Consider the following 22,156-nt stretch of genomic DNA (forward strand, 5'->3'; position numbering starts at 1 on the left):
ACCCAAACCAGACGCCAAACCTGACACTTGAAACAGTTGTGCCATTGCCTTCAACTGGGCTGCTCCCGTCCGAGCTGCAGAAAGGGGGGCTGCGCCTGGAAATACCACCGTGAACTGGGCTGCACTGGAGGAGGGAGAATGACACAGGCAGGATGGTGTAATTTTTCTTTAGTGGCACAATAGCCCCCAGCTGTAATAACTGAAAAAGTAAAAACAAATAAACCCTTTTTATTTCCACTCAAGATTATTCGAGTAATTTTTATTGAAAATATAAGATCTACAAAGCCATGGATACCCAGCGTGGAAGAACTCATTAAGTTAGCACATTCATCTTTAAAAGGAAAATTTCAGGTCGACCTAAGGTACAATAATGTTCAATTGAAAAATCTCGGTTTTCCTTCTGTAAGTTTCAAATCTCTTTTCATTAGGAGGTTCTGTGCAAGAGCTGCTTGTCACGAAAGGAAACACTTTACAATTTATGAATGTGTTCATTATATAATAAATGAACAGCAACAATATACTAGCCTTTTTTTTTTTCCTGTTAACAGTCGTGTGTTAAAGTAAACTCTTATTTTTTTTTCCATGATTTGGAAATTAGTTACATATGCACCAAAGGAGCTAGTAATTTCTGCTGCTTGTCAGCTACACACCATGAGTATATTGCTGTGTGCTTTCCCCAACAACGAGGATTTTAGTAATATGCAAGGTGTATAGAACATAATACCAAAACCTGCATCACAGAAAAGGTTAATTGTTTTCTTATTCAGCTGCCAGAGTTTATAACCTTAGGCCCCTCCCCAGAGCCAAAGTAGGGGTGGCCGTCCTTTAGGTTATGTAAATTAAATGTATACGTTTTCCTTGTTGGCAAGTTCCAAGCAGTAAGCGAGAGTGCAAACAAGGATCAGTAAGCTGCCACAAAATGTATTCGTATTTCTACTCCGTGTTGTAAGAGCCAAAGGGAGGACACGTATGTCAGATGTTGAAAGAACAACTGAATCTTTGTTTTTGATCATTATGGTCAGTCTGTCATGAGGTCTTGTATCAGAATGCTAAAAATGGCACCACACTCGGACATCCCATAGCCTTACACAGTACGGTTGTGTTTCCCTAGCCACCAAGCACTGGTCTCACAGAGACCCTGACTTTATAAGCTAACGAAATATAGATTCGGGTGCTGAAGAATCCACGGGAGGGCTTATACAAAGACAATTAACCCTCACACCAAAACCTAATTTTATGATTTTACTTAAAGCCACACTGAATCAGTTGTGAGAGGGTGAAGATACAAATACACCTCTCGGCTTCATCTGTAAGAAGGTGGACAACTGACCGTTTGAACAGAGGGTCTTGAAACAAAGCTTAGTTGTCCTTTAAACAATGAAAAGGAGAGGCATACATAAATGGTCACCAAGGCACAATATGACAAAGGTGAAGAGTCCCTGAGACTCTGGTCTGGGTCTGTACCATTCCCCTCCCTATACAAGTAAATGAGAACATTTAGGAAAATATAATACAAAATCTCTTACAGGAAATATAGACTACACTTGCTAAAATCACTTCCCTAAAAGTGTTTATAGCTTTTTTCTTTTTTTTTTTCTTTTTTTCTTTTTTTTTTTTCTTCTTTTTTTTTTTTAAAAGACCTTCTTTAAACAGATAATGCAAAGACTGGTCCATTTTTTTCTTACCCGGCAAGCCAAGCTCTAATGACTTCACTAAGCAGAAGTTGTATTAAAATACATCTTCATAGTATTGCTACAATTTGGGTAAATATGTTCTGAACAGCTTGATGAGTACTAAATAAACTTCGCTGTTTTACAGCATACATCTTAATTTTTTTGCACTTTTTTAAGAATAGAAAATGCAATTATAGTGTGCAAAAGAAAAAAAAGATTAATTATCTTCTAGCTGAATACTGTAATTTTAAGCCATGCCTTCCATAAAAATGTATTGACATGTGTAAATAGAAGAAAAGAAAAAAAAATACAAGCAAACAGAGATTTCATTTCCTTGCAAGGAAAGGCTAACTATCATAAACTGTATCACTTGAGTTCTGTATTCTTCAGACAAAGAAATGAAAAAAACAACCCAAAAAACCACTGAAATGCTTCAAATGTCATCCATTCCACGCTAACAGGTTAAAATTGCAGTGTTGCTTTCTACTACTCCCGTTAACAAGGATGGAATGATTTGCTGCTGGTTGGATACTGAATACAAAAAAGCAAAAGAAAGTTGAGATCATCCCACATGAAGTCATTATTAGAGCTGGCTTTCCCCCCGTTTTGAAGTACAGTAGTGACTTGTAAATATGACCTTTTCTAAAGATCATCTGAGATTCGAAGATTTCTCTGCCTGCTTCACCCAAACGACAACTGCTGAAAGAATTTGTTCTATAGAGCCCGCTATACAGCGTTCCAAATGTTTTGGGGTTTTTTTAAATGAAAAAAATACCACAAAAAGTAGTTTTAAGTTTTCGTTTCTCCGAATCACTAGCACATTGTAGATTACATTTATTTTTCCATGTTTGAAAATGGTTTCTGCAAAATCAAAATAACTGTCAAACTCCCTTACGCCATGCTTCCAACAGTCTGAATTTAATACTTCTTGAATGGAATGACAGAATTTATTTTCTTTAATTTGCTGTATGGCTACATCAAGCTAGCTTTAAGTCACAACTGTACCTAACCACAGTTCTCTGCAGCAAACCCATGATTTACAATATCTAATATTGTGGTTACAGTGCAGGGAACCGTGGGTAAGAAACCTCCATGTCAGAGTACTGTGGTTGGGGTTTCCCGGAAGAGTGGCAGTTGACACCTCTGGAATATTCATATATAAGTGCTTCAGTCACATGGTCCTGAGTTGAACAGGTCACTCAGGCACTATGAGAGCCTGGCATTCAGTCTGCGGGAATGTGTGTAACCTCCGTCACTCGAGCCACTTTGCAAACTGTAGTGGTCTTCGGCATCACTGGCGCTTCCAATACTGTCCATTTCACCTGGAGTAAACTCCATTCCTTCAATGTCTACTTCTAAAGAAAACACAAGAAGGCACATTTTCAGAAAGGCAGCGGTTTTAGCAAGTAATCACGGGCCAGTATTGCGTGTGTCATTAACGTTCAGGGGAAACCTGAATCATACTTCATTTTCTGTAATTAAAAAAAAAAAACGGAACAGTAATTCCTGAGGAAAGGATCATCTTGTCCACCTGAGAATTGAAATCCCTTCTGTCCTCATCCACATAAATATACTGCATGACATCAATACCAAATGCTGTCCCAGAACTGTTCCAACCTGTGCATAGACACGGATCTTAAAAAAACCCCAACCCTCAGAGGCCACAATACTGCAGCACCGTTCACGGTGATTCCAACCTATACAGGTGTCAGCTAGTAGCGACCGTGGTGTGGCCATCTGTCCACCGGTAACTGCACCGTGACCAACAGCTCATCGCCCTAAAAAAGTCAGCCTGTGCGAGCGTTCAGGCACAGAAAAACTTCAAGTGAGAAAACAAGAAATGGTGACAGGCAGCTTGAAGAGCTCTGTCTTAAATGAGAACCAAATGTAGAGAACACTTGGTGATCATTAAACAGAAAATATTTTAAAATTTCACAATAAATGATGTGCAATTAATTTATTCACACAAATGAATTGAGACCAATAAGATCTTTTTTATTCCAAGAAGAAAATATTATGCCAGCCTTACCAATAATTACACTAAAAATTCAGAACATTAAATGGTAATTGTTTAAAAAACTGGGAAAAACACATGCAGTATAAATAGCTTTAAAAATACATACAGTGTTAATAGCTTTGAAACTGATTAGAAAAAAGAAAGTTTTTCAAATAGTGTAAAAAAGATGCTGTAGTTTTTCTATTCTGCAAATCACATAACGGAACAATTTTGTCTGGGTTTTGTTGAAAGCTTGATTTTAGTTCTAAATAATGTTTTCTTGCTTCCCTATTTCCCTTTTCCTTCCTGCTCCTGCAACTCCCTTTGGGAAGCCCTCGTTCAATTACCTTGTTCAGAGTCAGTGGATATTGTTGATCCCATACTGTCAGTGCGGATACGCTCCATGCCCTGCACGGATAGCTGCTCCAATCTGCGCTTGAGGTAGCGGTGTTCCCGCTGTAATTGTTCTTTAATATTTAGAGCTTTTCGGTCCTGTTCTTCTAATTTCTTAAAGGGAGAGAAAAGATAGTAAGCTGACAGTTTTTACTCGTGTTAAAACATAAGTAACCTAAGGTCTTTTCATAAACAGTGATTTTAAAACAATTTACATTTTAAAAAATTAATTTAAAATTAGATTTAAAAAATGATTTTTTTTATTATCATTTTACAGAGGTCAGTACAATTTCAGCTGGCTAGGCCAGAACTGAATTTGTTTCACAATAAGATACATGGATTCAGGGAGAGAAAAAAAAAAAATCCCTCAGAGACTCTCTTGCAGACGTTCCTCAGCTCAGACCAAATTATTGTTGCCTTGGTTGCGGGGAATATTTCAATCATTTTGTCAGGCAAAACTGGCATAATCTTTGATAACTAGAGCACGGCTCAGGTCTCAGTCAGAACGTAACGCCTCTTTAGGTGAAATAAGACACTTATCACCGTAAAGGAACCATTGCGACCCTCCTGAGAGCTCTCACTCCTACTGCAGGCTATGGAAAATCTTACCACTTAAAAAGCTTCATTAACAATAAGCAGTATTAATTATATACAGTCAGAGGAATTCACTAACAATACTCTTTATTCTTGCATTTTTTTTCCTTGAACCTCTGCAGAGCAAATATGGTAATTCTGTGTTAACCTCCCACAACATCAGTGGTATTAATCCAAAACTTCTCAGCAAACAACCTGTGAAAGGATCCTGGATCCTTCCACACATCTACCTAAAGTCTCCCCTCTGCATGAATAAAAGAAGGTATTAATTTTGGAAATAAAAAGAATACTTCACACCCTGTAAAATGTGCTGCACTGTTGGTCCAAATGCAGTAACAAGAATAGTATCGTTTAAGATTTCAACTGAAGCCTCTTCCAAGTCACTGAGAGCCATTTAAAAAAACTGACTATATAATCAGGGAAGAAAGTGTAACAAGTATGATGGGATCAAAAGCAGGAAGGACACGCAAATCGGAACACCTTATATTATTTAAAAAAAAAAAAAAAAAATCTAACTGATGAAGTAAATTACAGGTTGTAGCAGTAAAAGCACTTATAAGAAAGCCCAAATTTCTCTGTGAGTTGTGTTTACACGACCACTGAGATGCAGGAGATGTGCAGGGAGTGAATACAGCTGCTGACGATTCCTCCCTACTGCCTGAATGAACCTATGCTTGGTTTTCTGAGCAGAGCGGGGTGGGACAGTGCACAGCTAACCACAAGCAAAATGGAGATTTTGCTGTTCCAATGCAAGCCTGAAAGCAAACATATTTATCTTAGAAAAAATAATCGACACTACTGAACTGGGCAGTTTCCCAGCTGAATGAAATCTAACTTCTGCAGCCCCGTGTTAAGCCCCGTCCCTGGCCATACACTACATAGATACGCATCCTACGTGGATGCACAGTGTTATAATAAGAAAAGAGGTTGGTACATCCATGTACACAACAAACCAAATGTGCCCAATTGATCAGATTTCCTTTTCCTGTATTTTCCTGGCTGCAATCCCAAACTCTAACAACTATTTTAGGAATGAACTCAGTGATTCATATCCAGGAGACTCAAAAATGTCCCATGTTTCAGGGCAAGTTTCAATATATAGGGGGATGTGTGTGAAAAGTTCAAAACTAATGACTGTATTAGAAATGGCAGACAGGCCTCGGCATGCTCTGCCAGTGCAGCGGGGAGGTAGGTGACCTGATGAAGAGACGCCATTAAGTGGTAACCCAGTTAGGGTAGGTTCAGTTAAGATCTTAAAAAGAAAGCTAAACTTCAGATTCAGTTTTCAGAAAATGAGTACTTGGTACCATGCACGATGGACTTGGAAAGAATCTGTTTCCAGCTTTTTTTATCAGCAGCTGAAATGGTAACTACATGGCTAATCGCTCACACTTGCCACTTGTAAAAACAGGTTTTCAATTTGTATGCATAAGCCCGTGATAGGGGGGCAGCCCAAGACAAAAACCACATGCAGTGCCTTTCACATGTTAGCCTGAATTATAAACAAGAGGCCAAATCTCAATGGTAAAAACAGGGGTTGCCCAGCTGGAGTGAATGTGCCTACGAGAGCTGAAGAAGTAGCTCTGTAAACTTGCTCACAAGAATGGGTTTGCTTAAATTAATATTTAATACTTCATATGAATTACACCCATTTCTGAAACTGCAGTGACTCTTAAATCACAAATAAATGAATCTTAATGCTGCACAACAGCAGGCCGTTCTCCAAAATATTCCAAGATGACTGGCAGTGTTCAACCTCTCTTGACACTTTTCTTGACCTGTTTCCCTATAACACTGAAAAAATGCCAGATGAATAATTACAGTCCTGGACACAGCACCACAAACCTGTTCTTTAACTTTTACACTTAAATACTTGTTTGTCTTATTTCTGTGCATAACCCCTGAAAACTACAACAGTGAAAACAGGAGTAAAGGTGTCTCTGGAGAGAGAAGGCCTGAGGAATAATTCCCTTTGAATTACCTGTACAAGGGTACAACCTGCATTGCTGTGGGATCACAGGTGAGATTTTGGTTTGGTTTTTGTTTTAAACTTGTTACACACAAGAAACATGTAAGGGGAGCGGCAACCAACAGGAGACTGCATTTCATTTTTGGTTTCTTTTAAATGATTGTCAAATGCTCCAGGATCTGGACATCAAGATGTGGGATGGGGATAAGGCTTACTAGTAGCTATAATCCCTTTGACTCCATTGGCTCCAATGTAAAATCCCTTTTTACATTGAAATCAGTGCAGTACAATGCTACTTTGCTCAGTGCTTAAAAAAATACGTGAAAGAACAGCCTTGATACATACATATTCTTTTTTAAAATACAAGGTAAAGCACTAATAACGAAGCAGAAGTCACAAAAATCACTGTTTTTTATATATCTGAGATTGCAAACCATAAAACCTTGATACTGTGGCTGAAATCCTTGCAACTAGTAAAGGCCAATATATCCAGAAGATCGGATATAAGGATATGGATTTTGTATGAAAATTAGTTTCCTCTCAATGGATACATATTCTGAAAGATTCTGCTTTAAAAGAAATAAAAATATGGATGAATGTTTTTACCTTGATATGCATCTTAGCTCTTTTCAACAGACTGAGAGTGGTGTGTCTGGTGCTGTCCGGCCCGAGAGGCACAAGCTGTTTTAGCTGTTCCAAATATAGCCGGAGTTTAGCCCGCCTGAAATTATTAAAAATGAAAAGCACTGTAGTAAAGTTGCACCCCAACAGCATATCCTATATGCAAACACCATCTGTTTGCAGGATCTCTGTGCAGAACTCGATTCAACAGTGGCTTCCTTTCCCCTCCCTTTGGCAAAGTTTCAGACTGAAAGGTCACTTGAAATGCAGTAATGCTGCTTGGCACACTCTGACAGTGGTTTCGTACCTATATTTCAAAGCAGTTTGCTCAGTCTGGTTAGTCCTGTCTTAACGAAGAGGGAGCACGCTCAGAGATCTGAGAAATCCAGGCAAGGCTGCACACTGAATTCATGTCTGGGTAAGGAAGAATAACTGGGACTTCACTCCAACCCAGTCATTTTTGCAGGCAGGGATGGAGCTGTGGGAGAGAGCGGGGAGGCTGCAGACCCCAATTCCCCTCTCCCCCATTAGCCCTGCCTGATGCCAAAGACATGTTCCTGCTACACAAGGCAAGGGCACCCACGCAGCTCTGCAGAGCTCAGAGCTGCTTCCAGCCATGGTTTATCAATGTATGGTAAGAGGAAGGTCCTGATCCCCCTTCTCCTCCCACCTCCTGACCCACAGTCTCCCCGAGAAGGAGACGTTCCTCCTCTCACTGTCCAGCCAGCACAACCTTTATTACAAACACACGGGAGAAAAGAGTTCCAGCCATATTGGGTCCTGCTTTCTCCATTACTCCTTTGCAAGTATCACTACTACTGCTCTCAACTCTCTATCCTGTACTAATGACATTAAATCCTTCAGTAAAAAGAGGATAAACAAAGTGGTATTTCAACAGATACTCAGTTTCCAAACATTTTGTCTGTCTTTCAGAAAGAAGCTGACAAGATAACAGTCCATGAAACAGCTGCTTCAACTATCCAAAACAAGGCGGTGAAAAACCAACAACAGTGTGTGAGTATGCTTCTACAGTTAAATCCAAAAGAAAATCCCTCCTGGTTTTAATGCACAGTTCTTGAACAGGAATCCATACGAAATCACCTTTCAGTTTTGCGATGAGACAGAAACAGATGCGGAAGCGCTTACACGAGCAACATCTCTACTGTCTTCCTTTCTGCCAGCCTGTTACAGATTGAACAAAGCGATGGCCTGGAGCATGCCAACACCCCCTGCAAAGCAGTAGTAATAAGTGAAGGGGATCACAAGTGTGAGACGAATAATTATCTTTTTCAAATCTGCTCGATGCTGCACGAAGGAAGCAAACTTTGCAGGACATTTAACACTTCTGGTCAAGAATGAATTTTCTTTTGAACAATCAGTTCAGAAAAATTCAGCATCAGTGTTTGAAATGCAGCTGAAGAGAGTTTAATATGCACCAAATGACGAATTACACATGTGTAATTAGAATTATTAGTGTAGTGTGAAAACAACATGAGAATTAATGGGGAAAAAACCCAAAGCAAAATAAAATCTAATTAAAATACAGTACAGTAATGACTACGTACTCACACACTTAGCTCTGGCTGCCTATAAACCAGCAATGTATTAGGTAGGGAATCAAAGAGCATTTCTATAAAGTTGTTAATTCTTTCCTCAAGCCACTTAGGGAAAAAGGAATATTGGTGAAAATGCGACTCTCGAGAAAACTGATGACAGATTTTTTGTTTAGGCCTGGGGTTTGTTTTTAAATATAAGGCTCTAAACTTAACCATCTAAATGCTTTTATTTAAACAACAGCAACAAAGACGGGGGTAAGTATTCACAAAAATAGCCCCATCAGATCACAGAGCACCCCTGTGGCTGCTAACTTAAAATGGGACATTGATCTCTAAAATAGTGAAATACCAGAATTAGAGACTACTGGTATTTATTTTTATTTCTGTGTCTGTAACCTCTAAAAACTACCTAGCTGGTTTTGTGTTTTAAATAAAAAAAATTGCTTCAGGGACTAAATTCAATTCATCTTTTTGTTTTTTTAAATGGCCTCTAAACACACGCAATCATCTGCGTCACTCAGCACAACTTGGATGCAACTGTATTTAGACAGCTGACAAGAAAGTGGGGACTGAAGATAAAGGAGGATGTGGCGAGGAAGAGGACAAGAATAGTATCCAAGTAGTAAATAGAGCGTTAAATACATGGAAATGCAACGATCAATATACTTGCAGTAATTAAAAGCCTGATAAGGAATATACAGAACTGTTGATCTGAGATCTACTTAATGTTAATCCTAGAAAATGTTAATGAAACCAGACTACATACTCAACTTCTCTGCCTCTATTGCTATCTGAATAAAGTTTGCTTACCATAGGGAGAAAATAAGGATTCAGTGCACTTCCTTACCATCAGCTGGGGAGTTGACAGAAACCTTGCTAAGATCCAGAGGGTACAGCTGTGTGTCTTTTTAAAGCACTAATTCTTTTATGTTATCTGCCAACCAGGTAAAGAAGGACTTTACATAAGAGCCATGAAGAACATGGGAATGAAGCTAAGAAGAGTATTTTAACTGACCAATAAGAAGAAATAAAAAGAGGTAAATATTACCAAAAATGCTTTGAGGCATTCTCAGCACTAACAATTGATAGCACTAAATGTAATAAACACACTTCTTAAAAGACCTGCTCTAACTTTTTTTTTTTTAAAGGGACTCTTTCTTTCATTTAATTACTCAGCACCTATGAATCCATTAAAGATTTTAAAGCATAAGCTTTACGTAGATCTTTACATAAATGCAGGCACATTTTGTGGCTAATGTAGCGACAAGGGTGTTAGTCTCTTCTCCCAGGTAACAAGTGATAGGATGAGAGGAAACGGCCTCAAGTTGTGCCAGGGGAGGTTTAGATTGGATATCAGGACGAATTTCATCACTGAAAGGGTTGTCAAGCATTGGAACAGGCTGCCCAGGGAAATGGTGGAGTCACCATTCCTGGAGGTATTTAAAAGACGAGTAGATGTGGTGCTTAGGGACATGGTTTAGTGATGGACTTGGCAGTGTTAGGTTAATGGTTGGACTTGATGATCTTAAAGGTCCTTTCCAACCAAAACAATTCTATGATTCTATGATTGTAACACAACAGCATAATCGATGGCATAGATTGTGAACGTTAAAAAAAAGAAAACCAGCCCATCACAATTCCTGTAGTACTGGAGTAAATATCCCCATGTTTTTCATATTGCACATCTCAGAAAAAAACCTGTAAGAATGTAAGAAAACATCTTAGGCACGTTATGTTAACAGATCGCACCAGCAGGAACAGGGGACTCAAACTTCACAGCAGATAAGTTGTTGCATACAGACTCTGCCAGCACTAATTTCTCTCTTTTTCTGCAGGGACCTGACAGCTTTCGCGTTTCCTTGGCTGACTGTGACCGCCGGAGGAGGGAAAGGCACTGACAGAGGTAATCGCAGCCAGAGCTGCTTTCTGTTTTGCAGCTCATGCCTTAAATTCCACCTAGAAAATAAGCAAAAAAAAAAAGCAGCCTGGTCTCAGAGCAACGGGTAACGATCTCTGTGCATGAAATGTGGTTGAAGTTTGGTAATTATGCCCTGCTCCAGCTTCGAAACCTGACTGTTACACCTTCACCCACACAAAGCATGGTGTCGGGCCAGGATACCGGTGCCTACAGAAGCGGGCACTGTTCTCACCTCATGTGGAGGCACAGAAATATTCCCCTCATCACTGCTATTGAGTTTATCAGGGAAGGTAAGGATCTAAGAAAAGCCATCCAAAATCTGAATCCTCAAACCTGCAGCTCTCCGTTTTGGGTACAGCCCCATGCATGGAGAGGGGCACATAGGTGACCTGTCTCTGATTTACCACATGTTCCTTTCTGCCAGAAGATAAAGGGGTTTCAGATGTTCAAGACTTCAGTGTTTCACCATAAACGAGCTCACAACATGGTCCTATAAATCTGCGTTATAGCTCTTTTAATGCTTAATAAAAATTAATTACTAACCCCACAGACTTGGTTAGCGTTCCACAGCAGTGGCCACGTCCAGGAGCAGTCGGGTGGTTCATCATGTTCACATAAAGGAGAATGTAACTTGTTGGCAACTAACATAGCAGGTACCAGCTGGAATTCCCTTAGACTGGTTTTGAATCCATGAAAGCTGTGATGGGCAATACTGGCAGGTACTTCAGAACTGGTAACAAAATGAACCCTGGAACCCCACAACTTGGAAGGACAAAGCAGCAACACGGTGCTGTTAGGAATTTCCCCGTAGTACGATGAACATCCACCAGAAGGTCATTTGAAGACCACTCACTGACTCTAGTCCTCAGACACTCCAGTTTGCTCCAGTGCTTAGCTATGAAAAGGCAGGAGCAATGCTGGCCAGAGAAGCTATGGTTCACCACTTCTCCAAAAAAAGGTTGCTATGCAAAAGTCAGTTCAGCTCTTTGACCCTAACCAATTTCAAAATTGTGTTAAATGAGTCTGTTAGATAATGATCAATAAGCTTCCCCGTATGCATGAAATCCCAGATGCAAATCCATTTTAGCACACCAAGAAATAGAATACTAAGATGCAGAGGGGAAAAAAGAAAAAAGAAACAAAAAAAGCCTATTGTTCACACTGGATAATCTTCACTCCAAGGAAACTGCAACAATTCCTACAACTACTTGATGGGTGGTTGCAATGAGAACAAAATATTTCTCAGTAGGGCCAAATAATATAACAAGAGGCAATGACTGTGAATTGGGAGGTTCAGGATGGACATTAGGAAACTAATTTTTTACTGGGGCAGTGGTGCACAATCCAAATAGGTTGGCAGAAAGGCTGTAGAAATGCCGTCCTTGGAGGTTTTTCAAGATGTACCCAGACAAAGCCATTACCATTCAGAGGTCCCTCCAATCAACACTTCTATAAGCATTTAAATCAGAGATTGCTTGTAAAGCCATAGTATTTGACTCACAAGATTGCTCCCATTCACATAACAGCAAAAAAAAACCCCAACCTGTGCCAGTCTGATCGATACAGTGCTGGCAGGTTTGTGGGGTGACCCGATCCACCTGCAGCCTTTCCACAGGGGGTCTCCAGGGCTTTTTTAGGTCCAGCACAGCAGACAGAAATGGCCTGCAGCTAGTCAGGCAGCAGATAGTTGTTCAGGCAGTAGTTGCACCGTTTTTTGATAACAGTGAAGGTATGTTTCCTAAACCATACAAGTATAAATCTATAGCCCTTATTTGTGGGAGGGAACAGCATCCATCATTTAAGCCACTGACCTGCACAAAGCCTGCTGAAAAGGCACAGCCTTCCTTCGGCAAGTGCATGTCTAAAACAAGCTGCTTACTCCTCAGCATAGCATGCCTCAGCCAGGCCTCAGCAAAATTAAATGGCCACATACACTCATGAGAGTCTACAGCGTGACAGTGAAAAACCCCGCAGTGTGAAATGCGTGCTCATCAGTCCTGCCACCCTGGCTGGGCAACCCATGCAGCCGACAGCCTTCCGTGCGTTTATGGCAGGTAGCATGGGGCAGGCATTTCCTCCAAGCTGCACCTGAAGACATAAACAACAGTTCCTGCTGTTGACATTGTGCTGCTGACTGCCAGAGATCACTTGCAGAAGCTCTCAAAAGGGCCGTGCTCATCTGTTCTCAACAATTGTAGGCAAGAGCATAAAACTCACTAGAGAGAAGTCAAATTCATGACGACGTTCACCTTGCACATCCTCAAGGTCTCAGTCCACAGCCTCCCCAAATTAGAAGAATGACTCCCTCACACATACACGTTCTCTTGTCAACCCAAAGCTGGCTGTAAAAGGGAAGGAGCAACTCTTATCAGCACAGTTTGTCATCCTGTGGGAAGTCCCAGAACAGCTCTGTCTGGTCCACACCCACTTACTCCTACCAGCAGATTGTCCAGTCAAGACATGGAGCTGTCTTGACCATACCGGGAGGCATCTTAGAGCTGCAGCATCTCCAGCTGATGGGCGGCAAGGCTGGGAAAATGGACAAAAAGCCACTAAATGTCCATATTCCCATACTGCATGCTCTGAATTTCCCTTCATGCTGTCTCCAGCAGAGGTTGGCTGGGTTAGACAGTGTTGTTGCTTCAACACTCCCAGCCCAATGTACCTCTCACACCATAGTTTAATCACTGAAGCACATATGGGCATCAAACAATGCCTGCCTCACAAGGCCCTAACTGTGCTTTCAGCAAGATGCTTTCGGAGCTAAAAATGCTTGTGTGGCTGAACGTGTGTCTGTATTTCAGATGTCCCAAATTTAGTCTACTAAACTATCTGTGTGTACAGGAGGTTGACATACTCTCGAATCAACTGCTAAATATACTTGCTTGGTGATGTTCTGAAAAGAAAAGGACACTATAAATCAAACACTCAAATGACACTGAAGACGCAATCATTACAAGCCACTCTAGTGAGAACAACAAATACATCTGAAATACATGCAAAAGTTAAAAATTCATCATTTCCGTACATTAAACATTTCAGTCCAAAACCAGACAGCCTCAGACCCTATCGCAAGGTAAATTCAGTCCCACTTCACAAAGCTTTTAATACAAACAACCCACACACTTCCAAGAGTATAAATCTATTTTAAATTAATCTAGAGGAAGACAAAAATTTGTTACAAACTGGACAGTTACCAAAGCATTTCAGATTCCTTCCCTCATGTTTCACATTTTTTTTCCCCATTCAAACCTATCCTGGTCCTGGTGCTGTGCAATGAAGTTAATACACAAAAGTTTAAATATAGAGCAATTACTAAATTTTTCATTGTTCCACAATGACTATGTAATCTGGCTTAAAAACATACATAGGATAAAGTCAGAGAAGAATCTCTGCACCAAAAATTAACTTCTGGAGTCAAATGTTCTCCAGGTACATTGTGAACCAAAGTAGCCTGGGCCGAGCCCACATCTCTGGGTCAGAGACCCCTGCGGTGAACTAATGGTTGTGTTTTCTCCGTAGAGAAAGGTGATTTTTATCTCCCTACCAGACATTAAATTCAGCATAAAATAGAGAAGTGAGCTAACTGCAATTGTAAGACGCTCGTGTTTTTACAGGAAGACTCTTCACAGTTTTATTTATGAAATGCAAATACCTGCATACAGGGAGCACTTTAGATAGAATCAGCTCTGTGACATGCACTGGTCAGGATGAACGCAGACAGCATCATTCATAATCTTATAACTATTTCAAAGGTTTCAAGAAATGCAGACCAGCAGTGAAAACTTCCCCATTGCGACTTCAGGCTTCACCTGCCACCAAGGTAAAATCAGAGAGAGGAACTCCACCTGCCTTCTGACTCCAACATCAACTCTTTCTTACTAGAGCTGGACACAGCAAGTCAAGATCTCCTACGGGCTTCAGCTCTTTTTTATTTTGTGCAGCCACGCTCTTGAGCGATGACAGAATTTTGCTGCAAATGGCTTTAATGGTACTGAAAATGAAATGTGTTCATATTATTTTGTATATTCCTGGATATCATGGCCATACATATAATGTAGGTACACATGTAATTATATATCCCACTCTGCGTAGTAGAAGTTGGTACTCAAGCATACTTGCCTCACTCCTCCTTAAGCTAACACTTTTCTTAAAGTAAATGTCAGGAATGATGTATTTACAGCTCTACAATACTTTTTATAAGCTAGCAAAGATGATCCTGTACTAATTAAAACACATTTGTTTACAAAGGCATTTAAAGAGATTATATATAAACTTCCATCTTAGGAAATCATAGAAATTCAATCATATAAAAATGGTTCTAAAGAAACCTATTGATTAATGGTCCAGACAGAATTTAGCATACCTTCAGCGAAATTAACAACCCTCCACTGAAGTATCAAATCCTGTCTCCTCCATATTTTTTTCAGTCAGAAACAATTTCAATACTTTCTACTCTATAAAGGATACTTCAAATACAACACTTTTTTTTTTTTTCCTAAAGAGGCTCTAGCTCATACTCGAGCTGCACAATCTACTTCAGCTACACAACAAATTTGCTTTAGTGAAAAGGAAAGAAAACCTCTTAGCATTAAAGCACTGTACCATAGCAAGGCACCCAGTGTGCCGATCGCTACGGGATGTGTGAAATGCTTGCTCACAGCTGAGTGCCTCAGAGTCAAAACCAGAAAGTTCAGTAGTGCCCTTACAGCAAACCTCTTGGCTTTTTATTATCCAAGAAAAGCTAAGCCAAACACCACTGTTCTGCAATAGATGCATTTTTTTTTTCCATATTAAGAACAAAATCCTGAAGTTTGTGCTGCAGGTGAAGGTTCATCCAAGGTTTGTTCCCCATGACATTTTTTGCCCATGTCTAACACCTCATAGAGGCCTCTGCAACTAAATTCAGCAGCAAAGCCCGGGAAGGTGCTGTGGCAACTAACAGGCAGAAGAAGCTGCAAGTGCCTAATTGCAGCGATTGTTAGTGAATTAAATGCAACAGCCCCACAGTCAGTGCAACTGCCTGCTTTATTTAGTTTAGTATTAACTAGGAGTTTCATCCTCTATCTGCATTTGCAGTGTGCTCAATATTTTCGTGCATCTGATTTGCTAAATTGAAACCAGTCAGATCACTTTAGCAGCCAGGCAGGTGGTGGTCTTGGGGTCACAAGACATTAACTGCCTACAAAGGCAATGGCTGCAAGCGTTGTCTTACCATCACCAGCTCTCAGTCAGTCAATGCTGCTATGAACTTAGTCATCTTCAAGTTTTCATGTGAATACTGCTCAGAAATGTCCGGTGCTGTTCCTAATGCTAAGGAAGACAGAAAAAAACCTCTGCTGCCTGTTATACAGCTGACCATTGCAATGTTTTGTGCATTTTATTACTCTGAGAAATATTTAAGTTCTCTATTTCACTATATATAAATGCACACTGCAGCATTCACAGTGCATTGTGCTTACTTTCACGTAGTGCCACTTCAGCCCACTCGCTAAGCCAAGACTCCACACTTGAACTTTGCCTTTTTACCTTCCAAAAGTTGTGGCTTGTTCACATTTTAGAACATATGCATGAAACCAGAACTTATTCCTACATCTTTCAGCAACCCTAAGTTAAGGGAAGTGTCTGCAGTGCCACAAACACATGCATTTTTCGACAGCTAAGCCTCTTGGCAGCAGTGTGCAGAAAGCCAGCCAGGATGGAAGCTGGGGACAGGTGAATAATGGCTGGTCTGTGAGAGAGAAGCTGCTGAATCCCAAGAGAGGGGATGCCTAGCAGACCTTGCTGCCCATGTTGCCCTCTTCCCCTTTCCCCATCCCTCCAGCAGCTCCCTGCTGAATGCAGTGACAGCTGCCTGTCCTAAATTACGAGCACTGGGCTACATTGTTTCTTCATCTCACAAAATGCCTACAAGCCAACTTTCATGCTCCTTGCGCTCCAGTTCCCACTGGAGGGTGGGCTGTGGTGGCCCAAGTACTGCTGTAAGCCAGGGGCAGCAGCCAAGATGGGCAAATGACAGCAACTCCTGGGGTTGGAATGACCCTGTAAAGCAACCTGCACAACACCAGCGTGAGAGACCCGACTGGAGCCTCAGCAGCTGGTGGCTGGCCACACCACCCATGAGTTGTCCCTTCAGGAGTGTATCTGAACAAAGCAGACAGACCGATGAGGGTCCCAGCGCCACATTTGACTTTGGCCAGCAGAAGAAATAAAAGCCCTGTGGCACAGCTAGTGCCTGTTGCCGTATTGTTCCTCGACCTTCTCCCACTCAAGTTCTCCTCCTGCCACAGAAAGTGAGCACAAGGCATTAGAGAGGCATGCAAGATGTGACACAGGCATCCCCCCCACCGGTGCCACCCCACAATATGCTCATCCACGTGCCTAAACTGCCTGCAGACCAATGCAGCAAGATGACAAAACCAAAATACAGTGGTCAGGAAAGACTCAGAGGAGCCCTTGTGCAAGGCAACGCACAGGCAGGACCATGTCATCGAGGACTCCGGGGCAGGTGGGATGCCAGCAGCTCTGACTGGTATTGGTTTTAACTGCTGGGGAACCATAGCCTCAGGCTCCACAGTATTAACAGCTGCAGGACTGACATCTGACCACCCTCATCTCTCCTTTTTTTTTTTCCAGGCTCCTCCCTGCAACCGGGCTTGTCCTCACAGCTTTCCCCAGGCTTCAGCCATCCCACTCTCTTAAGCTGCTCTTATTGGAAGAGCAGCCATGAAAGGTTTAACAGCCCGTCATTGTCTTGGGCCTCAGAGATAAGCAACAGCCAACACGCAGAAATTTGAGATGTGCTTTACGGTAAATGTCAATAGGAATTTACAAGCTATACAGGGATTCCCAAAAGCATCACAAGCAAACATAATGGCAGCTGGATACAATTTGTGTTTCCTGGATGGTGACCATCTCAAATTTACATGTATAGGATTCTCCATCCTTTGATCAGAGGCAATAAAATCTCTGTCCTTGCAAGAATGCACGGCAACAGAATCCAACATTATGGAACCAGTTGAAATCCCCCACAGTAAGTTTTTGCCCTTGTATGGATTTATTTTCCTCTGAAAAAAAAGAGATTCCAACCTGTATTTTAGCATTGCAGCCTTCAGGTTGTGCTAATCTATAAAGAACAGTTTTCTATATTTTAAACCTTCAAAGTCAATGTCAGACAAATATGAACAATTATTACACCTATAGAAATGGAATTTCTGTTTCAGGTGTCTTCTGTTTTTAGCCCTGTTATCTACTGATTATCTTTTAACACGTACCTCTCAAATGCTTGTAAGCAGTAGCAAGAGAGGTATCACCTAGTACCACAAGCTCAGCATCGCACAGCACCTACCTAATGCAGGCAGATGAACAACAGTGCCTTGTGGAGAAATACACGAGTGATGGAAATACCTTTGTACGCACTTGAATACAGAGTCCACAAAAAAAATTATCAGCCATGCTTTTAATAAATTTATTTAATACTTAATTCATCCAGCCTTCCACCCATTTGTTTCACACATTAAAATGCACACATTGCAATTTAGTAGTCCTCCTAAATTAGACCTCTCAAACCCATCTGTCTTACTTGCACTCCAGTTTCTTAGATTACACTGCAGGGAGACTTAAGTTTTTAAGTTTGTCTGTTACCTCAGAATAGTGACAGACCCAATTAGATAAGGAAAGTGCCATTGCAAGATCATGCCATTCCAGTATCAAGCAGTTTTAATTCCCACTTGAAGTTACACGGAGGTACACACATACTTACACACACTCCCCATTGAAACCCCAAGGGGATTAGGACTCGCCACCATTTACACGAGCGCGGTAACACTTTGGTCCTTGCCGGCGGTGGAACACCACAAAGCAGATTTGCACAGCAAATCCAAACCCACGACATCGGCCTGCAGTTCTGCAAGAGATCTGTTTTCAGTTGCCACCTTTCACGGTACTCTTGTAAGTAATTTATTGAGGACTGCTGAGCATAGGTTGAAGAGAATTGCATTTATTTGAACAAGGAAAAGCTGCGTAACAACAACAGGTTTGCACTGGGCTTACACACAGAGGGGAACAGGATTATAACTATAATTTTCCACAAATCAAGCATTCACCAAAAGGTGGCTGAAGAGGATGCAGCCAGGCTCCCTCACAGGTGGCTCTGGGGCTGTATGTCCCTCTCACGTGGTGCTCAAGGCACAAGGTGCAGCGTGGCTCTGCGCACACACACTACACGTTTATCGACTGACAACACCCCAGAGCAAGTCACAGCTTACAGATCAGCTCATGGCTTGACACCGGCTTTAATTATCAGACTGTTTCCCCACATCAAAATGCTAAGCAAGAACATCGTGTCTCAGGACATTTGCCAACAGGAAGGATCTTTAAAAAAAAAAAGGGGGTGTGTGTGACTACAATGCCTAGAGAAGCCTAGAGAAGTTGAGCTGTAGCACGGTACAAGGCCTAGCAAGCTTTTTCTGCCTCATTTTAAACCTCCCTATAGACCTAGTTACTTTATACGTATGTCAAATGAGGGGAGAAATGTGTTAAAGATTTTTTTTTTTTTACACCACTGTATGATGCCAAATTAAAGGAGGGGCAAGTCAAGCTGAATTATTTTAGCTAAGTTAAAAACATGCACTGCCATCACACACAGAGTGTGAGGCCTTGGTACAGCAGACAGATGGAATTAAGCAGCCTTTTCCTGCATCAAGTTAAATGAAGAGTGTGAGGCATTAACATCTGCAATACTGGATACCTGTGACTGTGGTTTTATTGTCTATTGTACCTCTATATCCAAATGCCAAAGAAATACCAAGCGTCCAATTTAACTAGCCTGACAAATGCTGTAGGGACTCCATGTCCCCACGTGCACGAGGCACGAAAAGAAACAACAGCGATTCACACCACAGTTTTAAAACCTCATCAGAGTTAAGGGAATTATGTCTCCAGTTCAGCACCTAAACAATCGCTTTCTCATTCTCAGAGTTAGGAAGTTTCAAGCTCTGACTGGGAAATTAAGTATCAGAAAAGGATGTTCAGGGCTATGTCTCACTTCCATTTATGCTTTTGCTAATGCTTCCTCAGCACCTGTACCTACCAAAGCTTTGTGGCCATCTTAGAGGGAGTAGCTAATGGTGACAGCTTGAGCATGCACAAATGAAGTTAATTGGCTTTTGGGGGAAAGGTGGTGGGTGTTGATGTCTTTTACCGCTATAGATATTTGAGATGTCCTCCAACAAGACGGTTGGGGTGGCCTGGGATGACAGCAAGGTGCCTGTTCAGCCAACCGAAGGCTGGTTCAGACCCCAAGTGAGAACACCAAAGGAAAAGAAGAAAAGAAATCACCCTGAAGTAATTAAAAATACACGCCCTCAAATGGCTTGCTGTATGTCTCCAACTCAGTCACTGAAACCTTGTAATTAGAGTTTGATAGAAAAGACAGAGCGAGGTGTATATATAAACAAATTTAGGGGAAGGATTAAATGCACTGACTGTAATTAAAGATGGTCTCTTCCAAGGCTACAGTGGGTACTCTTACTTTCATATGAATTAAAAGCTGAGCAACACTTATGTAATATTCACCCCCCAAACAGTGACAAAATCTGGCATCATGGGACAGTGGAGAGTTGCAGACATCTGACAGTCCTGCCTCAAAGTTTAGATTTAGCTTGCCACAGCACAGATAGTGCCTTGTTTATAATTTAATTTCCGTCCTATTTCCCTTTCCATTGAACAGTACAAAGCTGGTTGTCTCTGTGCCAGACAGGGTGCAGTCAAGCAGAATCTGAAAATGATCCATTTTGGGATGATAAGGTATGGAACAGCTTTTCAGAACTCTTCCTCCTCCTCCTCCTTCTTTCTTCCCCACAAAACTCAACCCAGATTTCTTAAGCGCAGTGTCCTGAGGTTATCTGGCAATGGAAGGAAGAGCCTTTGGACCCACTTGCCATGTGAGTATGTAAAGTCAGGCAGTGGGAACCAAGACACCTGACAGGCTATTTCAAATACCTGTTAGCACCTAAACCCAGTAACTGCTTCTAGCCAAACACACACAACAAGCTCCCAAATTTCCCTAGCAGAAATTATTTGCTCCACCCATGCTGTTCATTTCAGCAGTCAACACAACAGCACTTACCAACTGGGATTAAGTCAGCTTTCTTGGAGGAATTACAGGATTTGCTACCTTTATGTTTTGTAAATACCAGCTAATGTGGTATGTCAGACACACAGTGTCTGTGCAGCTGGTATTGCAATCACTGACAGTACTCTCAACTTCAATAGGAGCTGCTGAGTTCTGGCAGCAATTATATGCCAGCCAGGCCCCTTCTTTACCACCTTGTATCTTCATTTAGTTACATAAATTGAAACATCAATGAAAGAAAAGCAGCTAAGTTTGTTAGGTGCTAATCCTGAGGTGGCAGTTGGAAGGAGAGGACTCGCAAGTAGTTCTCCAACCTTAAGAGATGTTTTACCACATTCAGATGTGGTCTTTGACTGTTCCCCGAATCTTCTGCTTTGTTGCTATAAGGTAGAACCTAATATAGGCTTTCTTAATGTAGTCCATGTAGCTGGTAACTAGAGTTATTAGTTTTCAAGTTAGAAACTTTGCAACAGATGACCTCATGTACACACACCCAAGCGCACACCTCTTCCCTATCAGCTACACCAATCTCCAGGCACTACACAATTAGCTACGCTAATTTGTATAGGAAAAAAACCATGTAACATAAACTAGAATTAAACAATAATATTAGCCACTTGACATCCTTTGACAAGTCCTGTCACTCTGCTCTATTCTACCAGGATGCGTACATAGCTCAGTATACACGTTTCAGTTTCTATCTCAAAACACAGCACTCTGGTAAGTGCCAAAACAACCCTGTCCTTCCAAAACCAGGGAAGGGCAGGGGTAAAAAGGAATATCTTATCAATTCTTGTGAATTGCACAGGTCTTTGGGACAAGAAAAGTCAGTTTTAACTGGATCACATGCATGGAGTTTTTATTTGAGGTTTTTTTGTTTTTTCTTTTTTCCAAAAAAGGCCCAAATTAAACTGCTGTGAAGGAACAGCATCATGCTTTTTCACGTTTATGATCTGCTGGCTAAATGTTCATGCTCAGTACAGTTTCTGGAACCTTAACTGCATCCTCTATAGTTGCCCAGATGTGATGTAGGGTTCAGCTTGCAGGCAGGCACACACAGGGCGCAGAATTGGGCCCACAGCCTGCCACATGCTAAACCACTGTGCGTACCGAGGGGAAAAAAACAAATTAAAAATTACTTGACCTGTGAAGGAATTCTGTATAGTAAATCTAAGCACAAGTGTCCACCGACAGAGACCACAAGGGGAAAGCAGCACGTGCTGTAACAGGAAAGTACACATTGTACAATTTGGGACCAGGTCACAGTATATCCAACACTCAAATGGGGTAAGCAGCCCATG

At 41.3% G+C, this 22,156-nt stretch overlaps 1 protein-coding gene across 3 annotated transcripts in view; it reads right to left on the reverse strand.

The window, feature by feature from the left end:
* Positions 1-244: 244 nt before the first annotated feature.
* MXD4 (MAX dimerization protein 4) overlaps positions 245-22,156 on the reverse strand; it is a 39,809-nt gene continuing 17,897 nt past the window's right edge. For all 3 annotated transcript variants that reach the window (XM_068403269.1, XM_068403268.1, XM_068403266.1), the window contains exons 4-6: positions 7,232-7,346; positions 4,017-4,176; positions 245-3,028 (exon numbers count right to left, since the gene is read on the reverse strand). In XM_068403269.1, the coding sequence (XP_068259370.1) occupies positions 2,880-3,028; positions 4,017-4,176; positions 7,232-7,346 (424 nt within the window). In that variant the 3' untranslated portion in view covers positions 245-2,879. The remainder of the gene's footprint in view (positions 3,029-4,016; positions 4,177-7,231; positions 7,347-22,156) is intronic.

Source organism: Nyctibius grandis, chromosome 6 (genome assembly GCF_013368605.1).
Source record: "Nyctibius grandis isolate bNycGra1 chromosome 6, bNycGra1.pri, whole genome shotgun sequence".
Taxonomy (NCBI): Eukaryota; Metazoa; Chordata; class Aves; order Nyctibiiformes; family Nyctibiidae; genus Nyctibius; species Nyctibius grandis.